Source organism: Doryrhamphus excisus, chromosome 13 (assembly GCF_030265055.1).
Source record: "Doryrhamphus excisus isolate RoL2022-K1 chromosome 13, RoL_Dexc_1.0, whole genome shotgun sequence".
Classification (NCBI taxonomy): Eukaryota; Metazoa; Chordata; class Actinopteri; order Syngnathiformes; family Syngnathidae; genus Doryrhamphus; species Doryrhamphus excisus.
Window position 1 is genome coordinate 9,820,823 of NC_080478.1, and position 25,221 is coordinate 9,846,043.

At 42.1% G+C, this 25,221-nt stretch overlaps 2 protein-coding genes across 6 annotated transcripts in view; one reads left to right on the forward strand and one right to left on the reverse strand.

Moving 5' to 3' along the window:
* impg1b (interphotoreceptor matrix proteoglycan 1b) overlaps positions 1-14,045 on the forward strand; it is a 32,816-nt gene extending 18,771 nt beyond the window's left edge. For 2 of the 4 annotated variants that reach the window (XM_058091234.1, XM_058091235.1), the window contains 11 exons: positions 262-320; positions 385-569; positions 636-1,001; positions 1,097-2,262; positions 3,931-4,020; positions 8,849-9,068; positions 10,891-11,101; positions 11,662-11,847; positions 11,921-12,095; positions 13,010-13,093; positions 13,441-14,045. In XM_058091234.1, the coding sequence (XP_057947217.1) occupies positions 262-320; positions 385-569; positions 636-1,001; positions 1,097-2,262; positions 3,931-4,020; positions 8,849-9,068; positions 10,891-11,101; positions 11,662-11,847; positions 11,921-12,095; positions 13,010-13,093; positions 13,441-13,524 (2,826 nt within the window). In that variant the 3' untranslated portion in view covers positions 13,525-14,045. The remainder of the gene's footprint in view (positions 1-261; positions 321-384; positions 570-635; positions 1,002-1,096; positions 2,263-3,930; positions 4,021-8,848; positions 9,069-10,890; positions 11,102-11,661; positions 11,848-11,920; positions 12,096-13,009; positions 13,094-13,440) is intronic. The other 2 variants (XM_058091237.1, XM_058091236.1) reach the window with 2 other exon arrangements.
* A 1,302-nt stretch (positions 14,046-15,347) lies between these two features.
* The window catches only part of myo6b (myosin VIb), a 46,403-nt gene continuing 36,529 nt past the window's right edge, over positions 15,348-25,221 (reverse strand). Inside the window, exons 29-33 of one of the 2 annotated variants that reach the window (XM_058090717.1) lie at positions 25,098-25,148; positions 20,801-20,904; positions 18,792-18,926; positions 17,114-17,332; positions 15,348-15,949 (exon numbers count right to left, since the gene is read on the reverse strand). In XM_058090717.1, the coding sequence (XP_057946700.1) occupies positions 15,750-15,949; positions 17,114-17,332; positions 18,792-18,926; positions 20,801-20,904; positions 25,098-25,148 (709 nt within the window). In that variant the 3' untranslated portion in view covers positions 15,348-15,749. The remainder of the gene's footprint in view (positions 15,950-17,113; positions 17,333-18,791; positions 18,927-20,800; positions 20,905-25,097; positions 25,149-25,221) is intronic. The other variant, XM_058090718.1, reaches the window with a different exon arrangement.

The following is a 25,221-nucleotide window of genomic DNA, read 5'->3' on the forward strand; positions in this document are numbered from 1 at the left end:
CTTCGGAGCATTCACAACAATTGTGCCTGCAGCTCAGGCTCTTGCATTGTTTAAGAGATGCACTGTCAACCGACCGCTTGTCTCTGAATACCTGGTGTGTGTCACTACAGTCGATTCGTGTAAGAATTTATGTCTGATTCTTATCAATGCAGTCGTATCTCTTGCTTAACAGACTGGATATCCAGGTTCATCAGTTTTATTGTTCTCATCCCTAAATCGATTCAATGCCCTGAGAGCTATTCTCTTCTCTTCTTTCCGTAGATGCTTCATGCGCTTAAAAAAGTTGCAGGATTCAAAGAAATTCGCATGTTGGGATTTGGGTGAGTTTACTGTTGTTTTGTTCAAGGTAGACACAGGAATCATCTTTGAATTTTTGTGGAACAGCTCGGAGGGTGCAACTCTGCATTATGCTGTGCTCTTCGACGGAGACACTGAACTCAGTGATGATTCAGACGCTCCAGGCATGGTGACCAATGAGGATGCTGTTAAATTAAGAGACATGATCGTCAAAGCTTTACAAAAGGAGCCATCACTTCCGTTGGACATCCAGAATCTTATCTTTGAGGCTGGTGAGAGCAATTTTCACAGAGCTTATTCAAGTTGTTGTCTAAAATCAATATTTATTGTTTTTTCAGTTACGACAGCTTACCCAGATGCAGAGCTCAGCATGTATACAGTTGGGAGCGGCGAGGCGATCAAGGTCATGGAAAAGGACAGCATCCCTTTGTATTTCCCCACAGCGACAGAAAACACACTGAAAAGCACCACAATCCAACCTCAAGCAGAAACCTCTCCATCTTCCATACCAACAACTCTGTCAAAGTCCACTTCTGCATCTATGGTCGCTGATGAGGTGCCAATGGCGGCAGCAGTGGAGGAGGCGTCCACTGGTGACGCTTCAGGGGAGACAAGCGATATCATTGCTCCAATTACAACACTGGAAGCCATCATAGAGCAGGAAGAGGAAGAAGAGGTTGTGGAGACTGAATTTTACAACACAGGTGAGCCTCGCTTGTGTCCCACATATGAATGAATCAGTTATCCTGAGGATGTTTAAAAAATAATGTTTGAAAAATATTTTTTTCTCTTGGAGCAGACATGGACGAGAATGATGACTTGAACCCATCACCAGCAAACGACCAACCTGGAATTGTGATCATTGATGAAGTTAACCTTCCGGAGTACACAACCCCTGCAGTTATAGAGATTTTTAGCACAGAAGAAGAATTTTCAGACTCTACATTCTCGTCTCACGATGATGCGGTTGTAAACATCGAGCCAGAGCCGGACATAGAGTCTATGCCGTCCCCTGCAGACACACCCAGCGAGGTCACCAGTGAAGTTTCTAATGGAGTCTCCAGTGAAACCAACACTGGGGCCCCGAGCAATATCCCTGGAGAAGCCCCCAATGATGTCCCCAGCGAGTCCCCAAGCGAGGCCCCCAGTGAGGTCTCCAGTGAATCCCCCAGTAAAATCCCCAGTGAGGCCCCTAGTGAAGTTTCCAGTGTGGAACCTGACACAGGCCCAAGTGAAACCCCCGCAGAAGCCCTGAATAAAATCTCCAGTGAAATTCTTAGCAACGTCCTCAGTGAAGGACCCAGCAAAACTCACAATGACGCATCCAGTGAAGCTCTCACTAAAGTCTCCATTGAAGTCTCCACGGAAGTCCCCAGCGAGGCCCCCAGGGAATTCTCTAGTGAAACCCCTATTGAGGCACCATCTAAAGGCATCAATGAGTTCCCCGTCAAAGATTCCAGTGATGTTGCCACTGAAGCACTCATCAAGACCACTATCAGACTCCCCACCGAACTCCTCAGTGAAGTCCCTAGCGAAGGTCCCATCGAGACCCACACTGGAGCTGCAACCAAGGCAAACAACGAAGCCCCCACGCCAGTCCTCAGTGAAGGAAACGGGAATGATGCCAATGGAGGACACAGCAGCGCCACCCTGGTCTTAGTAGACCTTCCTCCCGAGACTTCCAACAACATACAAGATGATGTGGAGCCCAGGCAGGGCGGAACGGAAGTGAGCCAGCCCCTGGAGGAGGCGAACAGTCGACCATACCCTTCAGAACCGGTCGAGCGGTCAACGGTGGCCCCGGCCATGAGGCAAGCCAGCACTCCTGTGATGGCTGCGATGCAGCAGAGCAAAGAATTAGTGGTTTTCTTTAGCTTGAGGGTGACCAACATGATGTTTTCTGATGACCTGTTCAACAAGAGTTCCCCTGAGTATAGATCACTGGAGAATACCTTTCTCGAACTGGTAGGTACACAAGCTTTTGTGCTAGATATTATGCTGCTGCATGCTACTATCTGGTACTTTCTTTTATAAGTGCACTGATGTTTTTGTTTCTTTTTTTTCAAATTGAGCATCTGACCTTTAGTGGTTTAAATTAGTCATTGGTAACCTGGACTTTGTGAGGATGCATTTTGCAGCAAGCCTTATCTCACAGCTGCCAATTTCTCCCAAACATATTGTGAATTTCTATTTTTGCTCAAATTCTATTTTTATAAAAGTGGTAAAATTTGACATGGTGGCCAAATTTCTAATGAGTGCTATTAACAGCAAAAAATAGTGTAGCCGTTAAGCACTCTTCTTTAAAGTACAACTTGCACAGAAGTCACTTTTAAAGTGTTATTTGTTTTCTTTTTCTGGCTCCCCCTACAGCTGTGAAGTGTATTGTTCTACAGTAAACCTTGGATATATCGGATTCAATTGTTCCCACTGGTTTTGTCCGATATAAGCGAAATCCGTTATATGCGTATACCGGAAGATGTCCGTTTTACGTATATATCGGATTTATATCCGGTATATGTGTAAATCGGATTTTATCCGTTATAAAAAGGCACTTTCTTGACTATGTTTCCAATGTACCTGGACTGGGCAATGAAAAGAGACGTAAGGTAATGAGAATTTAACTTTATTGGACTCTGAGCATAACAAATTGTTAATTAAGCTAGGCCCTGTTACGCCCGTCAGGCCTACGTTATTTCCAATAGTGAGGTTAAGATCTCATTCACTGCTGTGCTAGTATTATTGACGTCACTCACTTTTATATTTGTCCTAAATCTGGAGCCAGGAGAAAGACAATAGCCAGTGACATCAACAAGATTAGCATAATGATGCGGCCATCCGATATATGCGAGGGAAATTTAATGGAAATGCATTGGAACGGGACTGGAGATTTTGTTCGAAATAGGTGAAATCCGTTATAAAAAATCTGATATATGCAATGAATTTTTATTGGAAAAATCGGTTCTTTTTTATCTGTCCGTTGTGAGCGAATTTCCGATATATCCGAGTCCGATATATCCGAGGTTTACTGTACTATGTTTCAACACAAAATTGACCGTAGTAATCATTCATATGCTAATCAACAAATACCTGGTCCTAAGCTAAAAAAAAGCGAAAGCAGCCAAGCCAATGAATGTACGTGCTAAAGACTAACAAAACTTACATACACATTGTTTGATCATGTGATTGTGCATAACAAAGTCTGTACAAACACTAGCCACAACTTTTAACAGCAATAACAATAGTACAACATTTGTAACACGCATGAGTTTCACAACAGCTGAGGAGGGAAACTAAAATTTATAATTTTTCATATGTAGCTAAAGCTGTCAGATACTGTCATCTTGTGGGGTTAATAAAACGACATCAGGGGGTTGCCTACAGCCACAACTGTTAATGCCAATGTTTCTCGAATCTGCGCTAATTAGAGACCCTGGTGGTTATTAGCAATTGTGCAACTATAGACTTATTAGTTAATTGAATAGAGGCGTTAAATGGTGCATTTACGCCATTTAAGCAAGGATTGCATACAATGATTTTGTAGCTGCTACTTTAGGGTCAAATACTGTTATTTCTAAGTCAAGTGTGCAGTAGCAGGAATGAAAGAAGCTCTTCAAATGGTTCTGTTTCACTCAGACTCAGCACCCTGGGCCTAGAAACTCGCCAAATCCTGGAGCATCCAGTAAATCTGGGCCTAGGAGACAGACAACGTTAGCCTCCATACCGGTATTTTTGGTTTTCCATATTGGAACTTAACATGTGCGACGCCTCAGAGAGAGCGCAAACCTTTCTGCTTCTTAACTTTAACGGAATACAGCATCACAAACTGAAGGCACACTAACACACTCTTCTTCTTCTTCTACTGCTGTAGTAACTGACGTCTATGCTTTTATGTCACTTTGGTTTCATTGTGTTTTTTGGCCTTAACTTTGTCTTCAGTATAGAGATGTTTGAATGGTTTGTGTTATATGTATATAGGGTCTATTGCACAAAAATACCGACATTCAGACGTTGTGATTGGTCAACCTTTAATTCACTTTTGCATTTGTATTATAATCAGATTACCGTTATGTAAACTGGAAACTTATTCTAATATGTTTTCATTTACACTCCAAACCTATAGGGGGCAGCTTATCACCTGTAATTTTGTTGTAAGACAAGATTTTAAAAAAGATAACAAATGCTCGCTAGCTAGCAGGTGAGCTAACTGTCGGAGTTTATTCTAAAAATCCTTTTGTTAATCACGCTTTCACTTTATTTCTTAAATAATATATATTTTTAAAAAACACAGACACACAAATCTCTGTGACTTTAGCGTAGCTTTTACCATTCATTCAGTCACTTTCTAAACTAAACTCAGGTAACCTGTTTTCTCTCGAACTGTTGGAAAAAGAGCAAATGATTCTCTTGAAACAAAATTTTACTTTAATGTTATTTATTTAGGCAAAATCTCTTACAATAAATGTATTTACCTGTGTGTTACCTTTGTGTTTATATTTGTTCAGTGTATTCTGACACACACAAATACAGCAGATTCCTGTCTTTTACGGGTATCAAAACTACCAGTGAATGCCGAAAATGCCAAAGTAATCGATACGGCCATAAAAATGTGTAGTTTTGACATACTACTCGCTTCTCGCCCGACAAACCCTCCTGCTATCTTGACGGTGATGTTCCCCTCGGATTTAGATTAATGCTAATGCTTATGTTGCTGCAAAATCAGATTGTTTTAAGTAGGCTTTTTGGTCAAATTATTGCAAGATCTATTATATAACACTTATTGTGATCATTTAGAAATCAAAAACCTGTTTTGTTTGAATTTCGAGGTGCTTGAGGTGTGTTTTTGTATAGATGCTAAAGCTAGCCCATGGTAGTCTGAAAAATGACACTTACGTCTGCCTTGTGGAGGTATATTTGGTTTGTGCATGCTAAGAAGTTCTCTTATTCCAGTCAGTTCCTGCCCTACACACACACACACAGGCATATTTAAAAGTTTAACTCTGCTTTGTTGTGCAGACATTTGCATGCAGGTAGACACACTCTCTCTGCGTGTGGTTGTTTAGATAAGACGTAAAAGTTAAACATTCATTCATTCATTCATTCTTTTTCTACCGCTTATCCTCACAAGGGTTGCAGGGCGTGCTGGAGCCTATCCCAGCTGTCTTCGAGAGAGATGCAGGGTACACCCTGGACTGGTTGCCAGCCAATCACAGGGCACATATAGACAAACAACCATTCACACTCACATTCCTACCTATGGACAATTTGGAGTCACCAATTAACCTAGCATGTTTTTGGAATGTGGGAGGAAACCGGAGTACCCGGAGAAAACCCACGCATGCACGGGGAGAACATGCAAACGCAACACAGAGATGTTCGAGGGTCGAATTGAACTCGGGTCTCCTAGCTGTGAGGCCTGCGTGTTAACCACTTACCCGCCGTGCAGCCAAAAGTTACATTTTAAGGTAAAAAAGTTCAACAAAAATTTTTGCTTGAGGTTTCTGCATTTGTTGGTGACTTTAGAGGTTTATTTTTTGGTCAAATTCTGAATTGTACAACGTTACGACTTAAGTGGTTTCAGTGTTGAATGGCGTTCTGACTACATACTGTATAAATGTAAAGGAATAGAGAGTTGATCAGTTTCTATTACTAGTAGTTACTTTGTTTCCGGAATTCATCCTATTTTTACTTATTATCCCGGAAAGAAGCCAATCTTTTTAGTCTGTGTGACATCATATTCTCAAATTGTACATGAAAATTAAAAAATACAAATATTAACCAAAAAAGGCGTCTCCATCTCCAATCTTTAATGGTTGCCCAAACTGAGGTTTTTAGCTTCATGGAGAACACACACAAAAAAAACCATGTGGTCAGACCTTTTGAGTTGGTAAGTATTTACTATATATTGTCTTTTAATCAATAGCCCATTAGAATAGTCTTTTAAATGGGCTATTGGCAATGTGAAACACAACACAGCCCATTTAAATGGACACCCTCCCCCCCCAATTTGTGATGCTGCACACCCAGTGTTTGCCATGTATGCGTTTGTATACATGAAGCTTCCCCCTTTCCTCTATTACTCCTGTACCTACTGGTTTGTGAAGCAACCACTAAAAACTGGACATGGAGGTTGGAATAACTAGACAGTGACGTCATTCTTATAAACCGGTTCTTATTCCTTGTGATGCTTGGTCTTTCGAAAGGATGTTTCACTGGGAACCAGTAGATACAACTCGTAGCAGTTTCTCCTGCATAGATGGGATGCGTTTGTTCCTCAGTCCACAACAGAGACAAAAGGGAGGCAGAAAGATAAGATAGTTGGGAAATTTGCATTGCACAGCAGCAAGAGTACAGAATCAGTTAAGCAGTACAAAATACACGATATAGAAAAATAAACAATATAAACAACCCAAGTATTAACAAAATCAACAGTTTTTCCCAGAGTTATATACAATACAGTATGTAGATAATATAAAACGAGATGAGATATATGACCAGTCTATACACTGAGATCTTGCTAGTGAGTTAATATGAGGCATTATGGAAATACTTCACATAGAACTTAGTATATTGCATTTAGAGCCCTTAATATTGCAAATGGAGGTTGATCAGATATTGCACAGTGAATGGGGTCTGGAGAAACTTTGATCGTATGCGACCGAGGCCACCAAGGAATAGACTGCACTCTTCCTATATTCCACATTGATGGAATACAGTTGTTACTAAGTGCCGAATAGAGAACAAAAGTGAGGTAGATCTCCTGCATAGATGGGATGCGGTTGAATGTTCAGTGTCTTATATTGAGATAAACCTTTTAAGGTAGGTTGAGTCGAACTTACCTGGGATGCAGTTATTCCCCAGTGAGGTAGAAAGTTTGACTTTATACGTACATCCGAGGCCACTAAGGCACAGGCTGCCAGTAATGTGGTGTTAAAAGGGAACCAGTCGCAGTTATTCCTGCGTAGACAGATAGTCTACAAAAGAGACCAAAAGTGAGGTAGACACTTTGACCTTATGCATCCAAGGCCACTGAGGTACCAATTGGGTTCAAATCCAGTATTTATAGGTCGGTAGTAGTTTCATTGGTTGTTCGTCAGTACACAATAGAGACAAAAAGTGAGGGGGGGGAAGGCACAGATTGCTCTCTAATCCAGCATCATCAGGGAACTATTAGCTGTTTGCTCTGCATAAACGGACTGTTGTTGTCTCTCCATAAAACAAAAAGTGACGTCGAAACTTTCAAACGTTTGTAGGTCAGAGGCCACCGACGCATAAATTGGTCTCTTATCTAGCGTTCACAGGGTACAAACTACGACCAGCAGCAATGTTGTCTCTATAGATGGGAAGTAGTTGTTGCTTAGTCCATAATAGAGATAAAAAACAAGTATCTGACGCATGTAGATACCAGCAGCAGTTTTTCCGACATAGACGGGATTTGGCTGTTCCCAAAGCAACATTGACCTTGTGTTTCGGAGGCTGTAGTGTTATAGACATAACCAGGTAGGAGTTTCTCTAGCGTAGACATGATGTGGTTGTTCCTCAGTCTACAATAAAGACCAAAAGTAAAGCAGAAACTTTGACCTTATGTGTTCCGAGGCCACCGAGGCACAGATTGCTCTCCAATCCAGTGTTCACGGATAATTTGACATCGGCGCTCAGGAGACAAATGGCTGACCATTTCGTTTGGAAGGCGGGATAACGACACTTCTTCTCCCAGAGAGACTATTAGCCGCAGGGGGAAATGGCTGTCAGATACGTGTCCCGCGTGCCGAGATGTGAAGTAACCCCATCAGAGGCGAGCTCCTTTAGGCCTTCTTATCTCCTGCTCCACAGCCCATCCAGCTAAGGCCTAATCTCCCCAGCTTGCTTGGTTTTTGCCTCCGTCTGGTCTGCAGCCCAACGTGAAGTGGAAACGCAATCGATGCCCATCGATGTTGGGGCCATTACCTTCGTCCTCCGCTAAATATCGCCAGCGTCATCAGCCCATAGTCTTAATAGGTTGTTTTTTGTTTTTTTTTTCCACCCCTGCGTATCTCAGCAGGGGTACTTTTAAATGAAAGCAATGTTTCTACCTAAACAGGTTGTTTGTGTGTTAACCTCGGCCGCCTCCGAGGCCTTGTTCTGTTCCTCCGGCCCCACCCCCCAACTTTTCCTGTGACTACAATTAACACGAACATGTTCTGTGCCGCTGCGTTACTAACGCTAACGCTAATTCCGCGACTCGATCTAATTACGCTCTGTGCTGCGGTGGCAGGATTTCATGCTTGCATCAAAAATGTAATTATGAACTATTCATAGCGCTTGCAGTATAAAATGTGACCTGAATAGTTACTGATTGTGGAAACCTCAGTCCCTGTTGTGGGACATCAATGTTTGATCCATGTGTCTTTGTCTTCTCATTCCTACCTGATTTCATGGCACCTTTACCAGATGCATGAACCGTTTCCTCCCTGAGTGCTAACCAAGCTTTTAACCACATAGCAATGCAAGCAAATCAAATAGATTTACTTATTTTAATCAAAATATTCATCAAATGCTCCATCGTCCCTTGCAGCTTCTACCGTATCTACAGTCCAATCTGACCGGCTTCAAGCAGCTGGAAATCCTCAACTTCCGGAACGGCAGCGTGGTAGTGAACAGCAGGATGAAACTGGAAAAGGAAGTGCCATACAACGTGACCGAGGCGGTGCACTGCGTGCTGGAAGACTTCTGCAGCGCCGCGTCCAAACGGCTCGACATCGAGATTGATAGCCGCTCCTTGGAGATAGAACCAGGTGAGACGTCCTTGCTGATAACACACCCGGTCAGAAAATGTCAGAGCCTCGGTTGAATGCTGAAATGACACATCTAGTTAAAAAGTGCTTTTAGTAAGCCCGACTGGGAACACGCTGTTTTGTGTTTATGTGACTTTAATACTAATGAGCTGTGTGTCCACTCCTGCCTCTGACAGTGCGTGTCTAAAAGAAGCGCGTTTGTGCTTTTTATACACTTTCTACACACACACTATAACTCTGGACTTGTCCAATGTAACAGATACACTCCTGATGCAAATTTTAAGACCAGTAAAAAAAAGTTTACAGTTTGCATTGTTGGATCTTAAGTAGTAGGAGACGGGGTTTGATTCCCCATTTGTGCATCTCTGTGTGGATTTTGGGTACCCCGGTTTCCTCCCACATTCCAATGTTAGATTAATTAATTAGATTAATTACCGACCAAATTGTCCATAGGTATGAATGTGAGTGTGAATGGTTGTTTGTCTATATGTGCCCTGTGATTGGCTGGCGACCAGTCCAGGGTGTACCCCGCCTCTCGCCTGAAGACGAGAGGCACGAGGCACAATTTGGAGTGGCCAATTAACCTAGCATGTTTTTGGAATGTGGGAGGAAACTGGAGTACCCGGAGAAAACCCACACATGCACGGGGAGAACATGCAAACTCCACACAGAGATGTCAGAGGGTGGGATCGAACCCGGGTCACCTAGCTGTGAGACCGCAGTGCAGCCCAAGAAATGTTTTGATTGGAAAAAAAATGTAAACTTGATGAGACATGGCATAATGGTGGGGACACCATCATGATCTGGGATGCCTTTTCCTTCAATGGAAACAATGGAGCATCAGGTAGTGCAGGGGCGTCAAACGGTATATGGCTATGTGAAGATGTTGCGGGGGGCTACAATTCCCAATGTGTGCCTGACAAAATACTTTTTCCAGAGGAATAACATCCTTTTGGACCATCTTGTGTGTTCCCCTGATCTGAATCCAATTGGAACAATGAAGCATCAGGCAGTGCAGGGGCGTCAAACGGTATCTGGCGATGTGAAGATGTTGCAGGGGGCTACACTTCCCAATGTGTGCCTGATGAAGGACTTTTTCCAGAGGAATAACATCCTTTTGGACTATCTTGCGTGTTCCCCTGATAAGAATCCAATTGAGAACATTTGGGGATGGATGGCGAGGAAAGTTTACAAAAATGAACATCAATTCCAGACAGCGGATGCCCTCAAACTTACACCTCAGAGGTTATTCCTTCATGCCAACCCACAAATTCTACAGCAGGAATATCCAAAGTGTGTATTCCAAATGATAAGTACATGTGGAATATCATAAGCAGATGAGGTTTAAAGTCCTAAACTCAATTTCAATGAGGAATATTTAAGTGCTAGCTCCCACATTTTGCGTCTGTAATGACTTCATGTTCATTGGTGGTGTTATGAATAAAAATGATTTTATCGTGCTTGACGCTCTGCATTCTCATAATGAAGTTTAGTGAGTTGTGGGCAATACGATGTCTTGACTCAAGTCGTTATGCTTATTCATGCCACAAGGTCAACGTCCCCAATCCTGCTGCCGTCCTCCCAACACTGTCTCTGCTGCAGTGTAAATGCGAGGCATCCTGTTTGCTTGGACGAGCTCCTGACTGTATATCTTATTAAAAGTCCACGCATCCACGCTCATCGATCAAAAGCGCCCTTTCATTTCTCCTCTCTTCATCTCGCTCTTCTGGATGTGCATGCCGCGCTAATGTTAATGCGACGTCACCTTCCTAACCGTCACGCGTCTCCTTTTTTTTTTTTTTTTCTTCGTTCCCCTCTGCAGCCGACCAAGGGGACCCGTGCAAGTTCCTGGCTTGTAATGAGTTTTCACGCTGTGTGGAGAACCGTTGGACCAACGAGGCTGAGTGTCTGTGTGACCCGGGCTACAGCACGGTGGACGGCCTTCCGTGTCAGAGCACATGTGACCTGCAGCCAAACTACTGCCTCAATGGAGGCCTGTGTGAAGTCATTCCTGGGCATGGAGCCACATGCAGGTACACATACAGATAACTCATCACTATGACAAAAAGTCCCAAAAAGGAAATATGAATCATGCAATTTGCAATAATCCCAAATCATGGTGTGCAGAAACCTCTTCGGCGATATGTTCAAGAATGTTCAAGTTTCATGAGTCTGTTGCTTGAAAACATTGATTTCGGCCTTCAAAATAGGCAGGATGTCAGATTGTCCGACTTTCCCTGAATGCACCATGCAATTGACTAACCTGGTGATTTTTTTATTTGTTGGAATTATAAAGATGCTTTTTATAATAACATCATTTTTATTATGTTTTGTATTATATTTATACCACTTATCCTCATAACCTCACGGGCATGCTGGAGCCTATCCCAGCTGTTTTCGGACGAGATGCGGGGTACACTCTGGACTTGTCGCCAGCCAATCACAGGGCACATATAGACAAACAACCATTCACACTCACATTCATACCTATGGAAAAATTTGGAGTCGCCAATTAATTCTGCCTAACAACAAGCACAATTCAGACTAGCACAAATTAGCATAACCTCCATATATTTTTCCTGCTATGTTCCAGATGCCCTGTAGGGAAATACTGGCACTACCATGGAGAGCGCTGCAGCGAGCTGGTGTCGATACCCCTTGACCCCTCACTAATTGTAACCTGCCTGGTGGGGAGCCTCTGCTTGGTTTGCGGCATCATCGGCATTTTGGTCTTCATTAACAAGAAGTGCACAAAGACGAGAAAGGCGGTGACTTTAGTGTAAGCGGCAACGTTCTCTTACTGTTTTCCTCGCTGTGATTTTTGTGATGTCAAATGTATTCCAATCCCATAGGCAAAGCCTTGCGCCCTCTGCCTTTGACAATACTTTGAGGGTGAACCCGGTATATGAGAGTGACGATGGCATCTTAAGTCAAGTGTCTACATTACCATGTCCCTCCAGTTCCTCTTCCTCACAGTCTGAGCAGGAAGTTTACAGCTCTGTTGAAAACATTCATCTCAGTATTGAGGTACATTGTGCTAAGCGGCACAAGCGCTTGGAATAACCATGCCACTAACTGCCAACTAAAGTCGCCAACTCACTTCTCTAACACACTCTTAACGTCTAATCCCATCCATCCCTGTGTGCTGTAAATCATCTTAAAATTCCTAAATGAGAAGTTGAATAATCTTTTTTTAAGAATTAATATAAAATGAATATATTTTTTTTATTTGCAAAAAAATTACAGATAAAAACACAATATTCTTTTTAATTTTTAAAATGTTTTTTTTATAAAAAAAATAAATGTATATAAAGATATATATTATATTTTTATATTCCATATAATTCCATATAGCGCGCAGACCTCACAGCTAGGAGACCAGGGTTCAATTCCACCCTCGGCCATCTCTGTGTGGATTTTGCATGTTCTCCCCGTGCATGCGTGGGTTTTCTCCGGGTACTCCGGTTTCCTCCCACATTCCAAAAACATGCTAGGTTAATTGGCGACTCCAAATTGTCCATAGGTATGAATGTGAGTGTGAATGGTTGTATGTCTATATGTGCCCTGTGATTGGCTGGCCACCAGTCCAGGGTGTACCCCATCTCTCGCCCCAAGACAGCTGGGATAGGCTCCAGCACCCCCCACGACCCTCGTGAGGAAAAGCAGTAGAAAATGAATGAATTAATGAATAATTAATTTTTCATGTATTCTTTGATTTTATTTGACCCATTTATACATCCAAGTTTAAGAACATCCTCAGAGGACCACTCAGGCTCAAAAACTGTTGCTCAAAACTTTTAATGGTGATGTGTGTCGCTTACAATCCTTGTCGTACAGTAGAGCTGCCCTCTTGTTTGTCGCCTTTACTCCACTTCACCATCCAGAAAGTAATCAAGCATGTTGTAAACACAACATGTGTCCACTTTGTGTGCGTCCCTTAGATCCCCAGACAACTCTACACCACAAGATCTGAAAAGTTAGTGTCGGAGCTGGTGGACTTCCATCAATGCATACCACACAATGAGGTGAGAAACCACACACATGCCACGGAATGACATTAGAGCGAGAGTGTGGGAAATTACAATTAAACAAGCCTCGGGGTTTAATATTAATAATATACTTGACTTACATGTGGAAATATTTGATTGTCAACACATCACAAATGAGTAGCATGAGTAGATGTTAGCATCATGGTCTGGGCAACATGTACAGCATGGCCCTTTTCCAACATTATAAGGAGCCCGCCCACACCTCCAGGGTGACAAGTGCCTTTCTGAGGAACATCCACCAGTGAGGTCGTCAATGGAGGAGTGGAAGAGGGTTCTAGTAACAAGCTGTTCGCCACCGACACATCTTACCTCCTTTCTTGCAGACATGGCGGCTGCCAAATGAGTACAGAACATGTTTTCTTCTGTGGACCTCAGACGGCGAAGGCGGCGAGGCGACCGTGGTGTAACGGTGGCCGGTGCTCCGGTTGCCTCGGTGACACACCGCATAACTCCCCCACCCCTGAGCCCGAGCGAGGCTACATCTATGCAAACTGTACATGGATACCGTGCCGCCCTCCCCCGTAGAGAGCAAAGAGCAGTTCATGAATTGTTCATAGTGAAGAATGTGTCTTGTTAGACAAGAGAGCTATGGCTATTCCGATACATGTGTGGATTGATGTTGTTTTCATGTGTGAATCAAATATTTATTACACATAATGAACGGTAGGAACATTTCCTGTATGCTACACCCTTGGCAAAGGCTGTTCTTTCCTCACAATGAGGTATTTATTATTTACAAAGTGATATGCATGGTGGTATCTCACTTTAGTTCTTCTTTTTATGCTCCCACCCCCATAAAGAGTGAATGTATTCGCTGATGATATATAGGTTGTTTTAAAACACTTTGATCATTCTTCTTTTAAGATTTAGTTGTTTTGTACACATTTTACTATTAAAATATACAATAAAAATGTTTTTTTTGCATTAACTGTATTGTATGTTATGTTTAAAATACTTGTTGGACAGTCGTCCTTGGTTTCCGCCATAGATCCCACGTCTGATACAGCAACATTTTTACCTGGAAGTGCATGTAATTTATTTATGGAATGCCTGAAGAGCATGAAGACTACTTTGCGTACTGTTTGCGTTGTGTTTATGCAGAAATTAAGCATGGGGCATGCAATTTGTGACTGAAAATGGTGCGCATTGGCACAAAATGACCACAGCTATTTACGTCCAGTACATGACAATAGTATGCGCAATGTGCATTGTTCCCACATTGGTATGCATTCTACTTCCATCATCTGTGAAGCAGTCGTGGCAGTATTGGGTCCCGCTGTGTCCTGGCTGACACCACGCAACAGCCAAGAAACTCATGCATAAAAGTCTATATTACCTCACAGCTGAAGAATATGAATGTAGAAAGTGCAGGAAGAAGGCATAAGCTAGAAACATGGAGGCATGGACAGTGTGGGAAAAGGAAATGCAGAATAGAATACATCCTTTTGGACATTATTATCACTTAACATAAATTAACAAGACAGCTGAGATAAGCTCCAGCATGCCCCGCAACCTTTGTGAGGATACAGGTTTAGAAAATGGATGGATAAATTAAAAAGGAAAATTTAAGAAGCTACAGAAATGACTTGAGAATTCCGCCGATTTGCTTCAATAAGTGGTGGAAAAGTTGACCCCTTCATGTGAATGCAGCACACTGAGATACACTTTAATACGGCATCACATAGGTAGCAGTGCGTTCAAGTTGTTTTCATGACTGGTTCATATAAATTGTGCATAGTACAAATGATCTTGCACAACACCTGGCAACACATGCGATGGACTAGTGACCAGTTCAGGGTTTACTCCGCCTCTCACCCAAAGACAGCTGGGATAGGTTCCAGCATGCCCGCAACCCTAGTGAGGATAAGCAGCATAGAAAATAGATGGATGGCCACTGGCAACACAGTTTACGTACAATTCACACCTGTTTACAAAAATATACTTTTTTCTTTTTTTCATGTGTTGCAACGCCCTTCATCACCCCATTTGAATATTTCCTATTTATTGTGTTGTGGGTGTACAAGGACACACCTTCAAAGGCCAAACGCCTGCAGTGAACCTTTAATCTGGTTTAACGGCGCTGATCACCTAAAGTGCGTGAGCCTTTACATTTGCCTTTCGTTTGAAATAATCTCGTCCGTTAATCTTGTTTGCTGCTATTCCCATTAGCGTGTCAGCTCCAGTTAAGAGTAGCGGGAAGTAACTGCTACACTGGCTCGCGATTGTTCACACTTTGACTTTAATGATCTCAGGGACTACAGGAAAAAAAATGAAACAATGACGACTTAAGAGGCGGCTTTGTATTTTATTCTCTACAGCGCTGCAGCGCAAATACAAACAGAACACAAAGCGAGTGAAAAAAATGAGGTGTGAGAAACATGAAACGAATGCGACCGTATCTTATCAAATGCACACAAAGCCACCACAAATGTGCATTTATCAAAATGAAATGAAGTTTCAAGAAACAACATAAGACTCGTACACACTTTTAAGGTCTCAGGTTGGGCTTGAGAGGTGCACGTGTGTTTAGAATTTAAGGCCTCAACACAACGTCAACAAACAACACAGCAAAGTGGGCATACAGCTAATTGCATAAGCTATTTTGCATAAGGACCTCACTGCCATCTGAGGGTCACTTCAGGAGATTCTGAAGCATGGCGGTGGCGTACGTAGGCCGGGCCTGCTTGTTCTCGATGGCTTTCTTCAGGTACTGGATCCCGTCACAGCGCTCCCAGATTTCTTCAAACTGCCTGGGAAGGATCTCTGCACCCCTCTTCCGAGTCAGACCAGTCTCTTCTAGACTCAGCTCACACATTTCCATATCGTCTTTGCCTGTGAACAAAGAGACGTGTCAAAATACCACGACACATTGCCTCTTTATTGCATTTCCTATCCATGAATCTATCTTTGAAGATCCTGCAAAAAAGAGTCCAATATTTCAAACTGATATTTTCTTCCTGTCACTCAGAGCCACCAGTGCTCCGGAGAGATGCAGACCTGTTCAGAAAAAGTGTCTCAAAGGTTGGTCAGGCTAGACGACAACAGAGGAGTTGCTGATATTCAAACAACTCTTCAAGCGAACCAGAGGTTTTCTTCCTGTCACTCACATACACAAGTGGCCTGAATTGGAAAAACAGGTTGAGCTAGTCAGGAAACAGAGGTTTTAAGGGTGATTTGATCAATGAAGCACAGTCATCAAATAACTGTCAAACATCCACTGACCATACCTCAATAATCATCAATAATAATATATATTTTTTATTATATTTAATCACATTTAATATTTAATCTCTGCGTTTGGCTGGTGACCGGCCGAGGGTGTGGCTGTCTCTTGTGTCACTTGAGCGATACCGCAGCCTGCGCAAAAGTGTTGCGCAATGTGGTGTAAATCAATATTGTTGGAGTGTATGGCTATATATGGCAGATTTATGTCAAGACTGGCTGTCCTGTATATCAATCAAGTGACAAACGTCATCGTGAGGATGAATGATGGCTGATGAAGGCTGATGTTGATCTTTTTTAATGCCATTCGATCGACCCACATTACATTTGAGATACTACAATAAGGAACCATCCCAATGCTAAGGGTGAGTTTTTAAGCCTTATTGTGGTAATATAGGTATTATTATTATAGGTTATACAAGAATAAAGGTAGCTATAGAGGTGTTATGCGATGTCTACAGGGCTGTAATAATGTTAAAGACTGAAGGTCTTAAATACCTTTTCTATGTTCTAAGTATGAGAATATTCAATTTATTAATATTGAATCCTACTTGTATACAAGACTAGACAAAAAGTTCAGTTTTGGAAAGTCTATACATCTTTGAAAATGGCATTGTTATCATATCTGGAAGCTGCAGTCTGTAAAAATTGAACACATATGCATGCATGGAAAATGTAAGAAGTACAACATGTACTATACATATTAACATCCACTAAATCCTAAACTCAAATACAGTTTATCTTAACAGAGGCTATTGTCAACTACTGACTCACCTGCCACCAGCACAATGGGCCGTTTGTCCGGGTGGAGCTCCATCTGTCGGGCAATCCAGGGCCCATCAAAATGTGCGTACCACCAGCCTTTCTTCTTATTCTGGGGGTCCTTGTATTGGTCAGCTGGGCGGATGAAAGGGATGCGAAAGTAACGCTGCTGCCGGTTCATGGCTACTTCCTGATGCTGGGCAATCATGGCCGGGGCGGGGTTCTGCTGAGCTGCAGTGAACAGAAAAGTTTGACCAGGGCTCCTATGTAAAAACATGGGTGACTAAGGGAGTTCTCACACTAGACCAAGGATGACAAAGTGCGACAGGGGGGGTTTGCAACCTGCAGCTTGTTTTTTATTGACCCACGGCAAATTGATGAAAATGGCCATTAATAAAACCAAACCAGAACAACAGCAAGTCCATCCATTTTGATGCTACTTTTTCTCACTGGAGTTATGGGGGTATGCTGGAGCCTATCCCAGCTGACTTTGGGCGATAGACAGGTCACCAGCCTGTGATTGGCTGGTCACCAGGGCACAGATAGACAAACAACCATTCACACTCACATTCATACCTATGGACAATTTGGAGTCGCCAATTAACCTAGCATGTTTTTGGAATGTGGGAGGAAACCGGAATACCCTGAGAAAACCCACACACGCACGGGGAGAACATGCAAACTCCACACAGACATGCCCAAGGGGAGATTCAAATCCATCTTCCCAATCTCTTGACTGTGCGGCCAACATGCTAACCACTCATCCACCATGCAGCCCATCATTTGGAATTGTCTTGATTATTTACATTGTAGAAGGTTGACATTGATACAAATTAATTCCAATTAAATACATTACAAATTCAATAAATTCTGCTGTATTGCTGCTTTTTCTATTACTTTGTGAGATAGTTTCAGTCTTATTTGGAGTCATTCTAATTATATATTTTCTGCCAGATTGTCGCCGTCATTAATTTTCAGGAGAGCAGCTATTACATGAATTAATGACACATCTTTTTTGGACACACAAATGTATCTGCGGGTGAGCGAGTGTGCTGTGAGTTTAACTTGTGGATCGTCTTTAGTTATCATTAATAATATCTCAGCAGTCTCATTGCATAGTGCATGAAATTGTCTCTTCCAATCATGCCAAAAGAGGAGCAGTGTGCTCACAATAGCCAAACCGTTCTTTAGGTGTTAAGAGGACCTGGGTGCAGCACAATGGCCTAGTGTGAGTACGCCCTTAATACGTGCAAGAGCAAAAACATTATACCGTACTTGTGTAACGCGTTACGTTCTGTTTTCCTGCCATTAGATAGAAAATGTTCCGATTCCCTAATGACCTCACACAATCCATTTTGTGCTGCAAAATGCAAAAATGCAGATCAGCAGTCTGCTTTCATGCATTTAAACAATGTGTGTGTGTTTATAGAGAGCTGTCACATTAACGTCCGTTGAACCTGACAAAGCATGAACGGCAGTTAGTTGTTAATTAGAATAAATATTTTCAGCACAGAGTAGGCGGCTACCTTTTCAGGCCGCTGTTTTTCGTCAACTAATTGAATTTACCAAGCTTATTTAAAGGCGGGTGATTAATCCCTGCCAATGAACATGAGGGGCGGAGAGGACAGAGAAAATAATAATGTATAATTGCATGAAAATGAGAATGGATAGAAACATTTTCTCTACCAACCGTAGTCAGTGACAGACTTTGGAGCCCTCTGATCGCTTCCGTCGTCATTGCGTTTCTTGTTCTTGGACTTCCATGCGTGATAGACCTTCAGACGGCGGTGGAACTCCTCTCTGCAGGCCGCCAGCAGCTCTATGTCTGTCCAAACACAATACATATGAGTGGAACTAAACTAATATTTATTCATGGAAAACTTCATTTTATCTTAATAGTCCTTGAGTTCCCCTGGAATTTGACTACAAATGCAATGCTGTACACATGGGCAATATACTACATCAGGCATCCTCCCAGTTCAACCCTGGGCAAGTCATTCACACCTCCATTTTTCCCTCAGGAATAACACACTAGTAGTAACTGTGACATTAAAGAGTTAACTGCTGAACTTATGTGAACTTGATTGCCAACCAAAACAGCAGCACCTATGGTGGCATGCAAGATGTTTGTCAGATGAATTCAAGTGTGTGAATTTAAAGACGTCTTATGTGGAAAGTCTCATCAGCCTGCATGAAAAATGTCCAATATCAGCACTCCAATCCTACAATCTATTCCAGACATCGCTCCAGCACTTCAATGCAGAAGCACGCGCGTGTGCGAACACAGTCACAAGGAGTAGAAATGATGTTGGCCATGTGACAGTATTTTTAGTTAAAGTAAAAAAAAAAAAAAACTCATTGCAGATGAGTGCAAATCTTGTCATGTACAAGTTCCCTGTGGTGGCACAGAACTGCGGAGGTTTAGTACAACCAATCTCATCGTGCATTTGAAGCATCATCACAAAAAATGGCATGCAAATTTCCACACGGTCACAGACAAAATGAAACAAACCTCCGGCTTCCGCAAACAACTAGAATTGTCTGAAACATTTGCAAAGCGTGCTAAACTCCCACGAGAAGCTTCCCACAAAAAGAGCCAGCCCGTTGCTAGTGAATAATGTCAGGTTTAACACGTCGTTTGAGGACCTCAAGCCTTCCTATGTTATTCCTCGCCACCACTATATTACTACATTAACACAACATGGATAAAACTATACAGCATCAAGAAGTAACTGGGTTCTCATACCTACTGTTGCTGACTATTGTTATCTTTTTGAGCAATATCACTTCATCAAGCCTTTTCTAACACATGTAATAAAAGAACTGTGGTTCGTGCTGATCAATGTCGGTAATGCCAATACTCAAGGCTGCTACATCATAATTGGATGTGACAAATTTGTCCTCTAGTTAGATGGCATATATGCGCAAAAAGATAAATCAAATTTTCCAGTGAGTTGCCATAGTCCCTCCGGTGGGCTAAAGTAAGGACATTTGTTCATAAGCACAACAAATTCCAACCTGATATAATGGGATAGCAATATAAACATGTCAAACTAAATTTTCCCTCTTACATTTAAATTGCTTACAAATGTGCAGTCAGTGAAACTTGGTTTGACATTACAGTTTAGAAAAGAAGCCATGTCATCCATGTTTAATGAGAACATCCTCGGAAGAAAACCTAGTCGTCATTAAAATGCAATTTCATATGTGGAAAACTCTAATCAGCTGGACTTCAAACACAGTGTTTCTAGTATCAGCACCACTGCATGAAATAGCTTTCACAGATTAGCCAGATGTCCTTGGGATCCCACAGGAAGCATCTGAGTTGCTTGACTTTACAGCGGCGGCCATAAAGACATAAGCCGGGCAGCCAGTGGAAAGTCATCTGATCTTCATGTTGACTGATTTGAAGTTGGCTCCCAACCAGTCGGAAGGGCAGAGGTCTGCCATCCTCCATAATTGAGATAACTTCCTCTCGTTGCCGTAAAAAAAAAAAAAAACGCTAATGAGCAGCAGCAGCTGTGGGAGTGCCCTCAGATCAGTCTTTTAATTCAGCGGGCACAAGTTCTTGCCAGTCGGTGTGTTCCATCCAGCTGCAGGCTCAGCTTTTTGGCAAATGTGCTGGATCCTTCAAAATGACTGAGAAAAATCCACAAAGGTGCAAAGGAAACACACACACATAGAGCTGGGTTTCCTCACCACAGGAAGTGTTGATGACATCCCGCAGCTCAGCATACTTCCACTTGCTGAGGTCATACTTTTTCACGCCAGCAGCAGCTTTGGTTGCCTGCACCTGAGGGCCCCTGCGGGTAAAGAGCAGGTGATGATTCGTGTGTGTGTGCGAGACACAAACAGAAAAAGAAAGCGTGTCTGCATAAAAGGTACACTGTTTGGAGGTGATACGGGGTGATGGTGTGAGGCTGTTTACATACTGTAATTCACCCATACCAAGCTAGAGTGGTATTCTAAAAGAGCTACATGAACACCACAGCACTTCAACAATTTGAGGACAAGCACTTAAAAGCATAATTAAGGATTCATACAGTCAATATGTTATGTCTGAATAAATAAATAAATAAATATTGTGATGTGAGGGGCATAACATTGCTTTGAAAGCAAAAACAACCACAATGCACTTTACCGGGCATCCTCAAGTAGATACTGTACAATAGAGTTCAACAAAACATCGTAGTGGTAACAGATTAGTTTATTATGAACGTGCTTCACACAGTCACATGGAAGTACATCACACTATTCAAATGTCTGAAATGGATTAATAACTCTACCCATTGACATTGAATGGAACCAAATGTCATATTGGGAATGAGAATTATCAGTAAGCATGTCCCTTGATTTTGGATTACCAATATTATTAGCTGATATTGGCATAAAACCTTATCGCTATTAAATTTTCTGCCCCTGGATTGTAAATATGTGTGACCGAGGGTCTTAATAAGCTGAGCACTGACGTTGTGCAAGCTCAACACTAGCAGTGCTTTGTCTCACTGTGACACCACACAGATGTCAAGAGCCAAAAGACAAAACAGCACACTTCCAGCCTTCACAATAAAAAATGCTGTGCATTACACGCTGTCAGATGGCATCTCACAAAATAAGAGTTTCAGAAAAATAGCTTCCCCTTGCGCAATGAAAGCGCTGGTTATGTGGGGTGAAAGTAAATCATCCTCCTGTAATAGGTCATGATTATGTTAAGACTTTTGGTTTGACAATATGTTTAAAATAAATAGCGAGAGGACTACGTTACAGTTTTCAGTGGGTCTAAGTTATTTTAAACACGGCCACATTTTGACCACACTACCACTACCGATGTCGAGATTATCTGCACTGAGTCAATGCCGACCGCCCTGACCAGTCTTTGAGTTAAGAAACAGTAAATCAGGCGTCTCCAGCTTGTAGCTCATGGACTACCAGTATCTCCAAACCGCTTTTCAAGTAGCTCTCCAAAGGGTTTATCCATTTATTATCAACTTCTATAACCACTAAATTAGAGTGGGGTTCGGGAGTGTGAGGGAGCTGCCGATCCTCCCTCACTGATCAGGTGTATGCCCCGCCTACACTGTCCGGTTTCTCTGTGTATATAGTTGGCTTTAGTTATTTACATATATTTTGGTTAGTGCTTTAATTATATTTGTTTGCCATTTAAGTTTAAGTGCCACTTTAGTTAGTTAGTTTTTCATTCAGAAGTCATTTGTGTTGTTCCTAATTTCTCATCAGTTTCTCCTATTGTTTGAGGTGATTGGTCGTGGCCCAAACATGGAGGCGAGCCCATGGGAGTGCAGGCCAGAGGCTGATCACCTCAATTGGACTCTCCCAAGTGTCACCTGGAAGAGGGGGGGATTGACTGGGTGGTAGTTGGGGAATCCAAGTTGTTAGGTGTACGTGAGTGTTTATATATATACATATACAGGAAGTGACCCATCAGTGGGGGACTCCTGAAGGACTTATATATAATATGAAGGGTGTTGGGAATGTAAATCGGGTACCTTTTGGACTTGCTTCACCCTCTCATTGGGAACTGTGGTTGGCCCTTCACAGATAAAAGGGGCTGGGTGAAATTGTTTGAGAGAGGCCTGGTGTGTGTGCATTTACAGGTTTCTTATTTGAAATGTTTCTAATGAGACTTTGTTTAGTGCATTTGTGGTGTAAGTTTGCTGGAGTTACATCAAAGTTACGGTGCGTCGTCATTGTTTTGGCTGTTTGGTTTACCCGTGCTGATCTCGTTTGTTGTTAATATTTTGTCATATCTGTTAACTCATTTTTACCAGGAATTTAGCAACTGTATTTTGCCGTCCCGTTTTAATAGTTTAATAGTTTTAATAGTAATAGTTAATTATTATTTTAACTTTCAGAAAAGAAAAACAAAAGTTCCTCTCATTACTGCTGGAGCAGCACAGATTCTGGTCTGCTCAGTAACAATGGTGTAATACATCCTGTAGCTGGTAAAGTCAGGCCTTCAAAATAAAAAGCAAAATGGCTACACTACAGTACGTATTCCAGTCCTCAAAACTGCTGAAATGCTTATAAATACAATTATGTGTAAAGGCAAAAATGAATTGATTTTTGGTTCCTGGGGGAATTCCTGAGGGGAGACACACACTTTGAAAACCCTTGATCTAGGTCTACTGCCCCTCTGTCTCTGTAAGGACCCCTTCCCAACAGGCCTCTCATTGTGGATTGGCCATCTTCCAGAGGTCTGCAGGGGTCCAGTCTCCCTGACTCTGCACTCAATGAAGATATAAAGACATCCCGCAAAGTGTGAGCTAATCTAATGTGTTTGCGGACAGACATATTTTACGCGTGCTTACTTCATCTTTTTTGCTCTCTTTGATGAATCAACAATTGATAGCTGGTTATGGGTGGTTTTCTCGTGGGAAGAAATTCAGAGAGGCATGTCACGACTGTTTACATGTGAGTTTACTGCTTGCGTGATGATGCCGTACATCTGCTGGCATTTAGCTCACCCGTTTAATTTATGAATCAGGCAGACGGAGAGGACCTTCAGACTGTTAACAGCAGGTCTGAGCTCACATCTCCAGCTTCCCTGCAGAGTCAAGACTTCTAATTCAATAATACTGAGGAATTAAGTCCTCTATTTACAGCTGCTGATGTCTAAGAGAGGAGAATGCCCAATCTAATCATCCAGATTACCACTTGTAATTGATGCTGACTGAAACGTAGAGACAAAATGAGAATTGTGATCCTCATCATCATCATTCTGGCTGGGGAAAAGCGTGATGAGGAGGATTGTGGAGGCAGGGAAAAAGCGGTGAAGGTGAAGAGATAGCCTGTTGTTAATAGGAAATGGTTGTTTGGAGCAACAAGGGGATAGAGGGAGGCCAGGGTGTTTATTTTGTTCTGCCACAATGTACGACTATGCCAGTAACGCAGAGTGAGGGTCTACGTGTGCTGAATGCAATGACTTAATCTGTTTCAGCTCTGTGTGTTGCTAATGCAGCAAAACGTGCACTTTTGAGCAGAGTTCTTCATATAGATCTTCTGAAGTCTCTCTCATTGAAAGTAGTACAGTTGGGAAATTCCATCAACATAAATGTCAAATTGAAACATGCAATGGAGAACGAGGGGTGATCTATATTTACTTTTTAGAAGGTGGCGGTTGACAAATATTATCCACGAGGAGACTCAGGGTAGTAAGAAAACAAACTGCTGCAGAGAAGTGGAGACTGTGGAGTGGAATGCATTGGCCCCTCACAATAATAATCATAAGCAATTACTCAAAAAATATTGAAAGACAAAGGCATGTGTAGAATTCTGGCCACTAGGCGTCAGTAATGTTTTATGATTGAGACATGTCATTAAATTACCTTCACAATGCATGGAGACACAAATGGCAGGTCTCACATGAGAGAGTGATAAAAGCTATCCTCCCGTTTTGTGTGGAAGTGGTATTTTTTGGCTTCTTTGTCCTTTTCCCCCCACTCAGTTCTAAACCCTTTCTTACCTATAAAATACAGCAAATAAATTGGAGGCTAACTACTTAGCTTGCTAGCTCGCTAATGGTTACAATAGCAAGAAGATTGAATGGGAAAGGGGCAGTCTGTTGCTTGATTACATGTCCAAAAAGACGATTCTTTATAATGGTTAAATGCAATCAACACCATTGTGAATACTATGAGATCAAGGAGATTTAAAAAAAACAACTGTCAAGAATACAACTGGCATACAAACTGAGAAGTTATAATCTATGTATTCAAAATGAGGTGATGACAGACACAGGCACAGACAATGAAACAAATATCTGTAAAGTATGTCCAATGAGTTTTACAAAAAATCTATTGTTGTGTCTGATATGTGACGTTCATGCACTTCAACAAGGGCAGTGATTGCAGACAGACTGATAGCTACTCAAAGCAGCTAAGAGATGTAGAACTATAATGACGGGTATGGAACAGAGTGAAGGGATGGAGCGAATGCTTTTTGTTGGGGTTATACTGCACTGACTGTGCTGAGGTCTTACATGGCTCTGGCTGAGGATGCTGAGATAGGAAGATCCGAAAAAGCCTCATCACTATGAGAGGACAGAGGAATAGGAGAAATCAGGTTGTATGGACAGTGTGTTGTTGCTCATTTATGTAGATCAG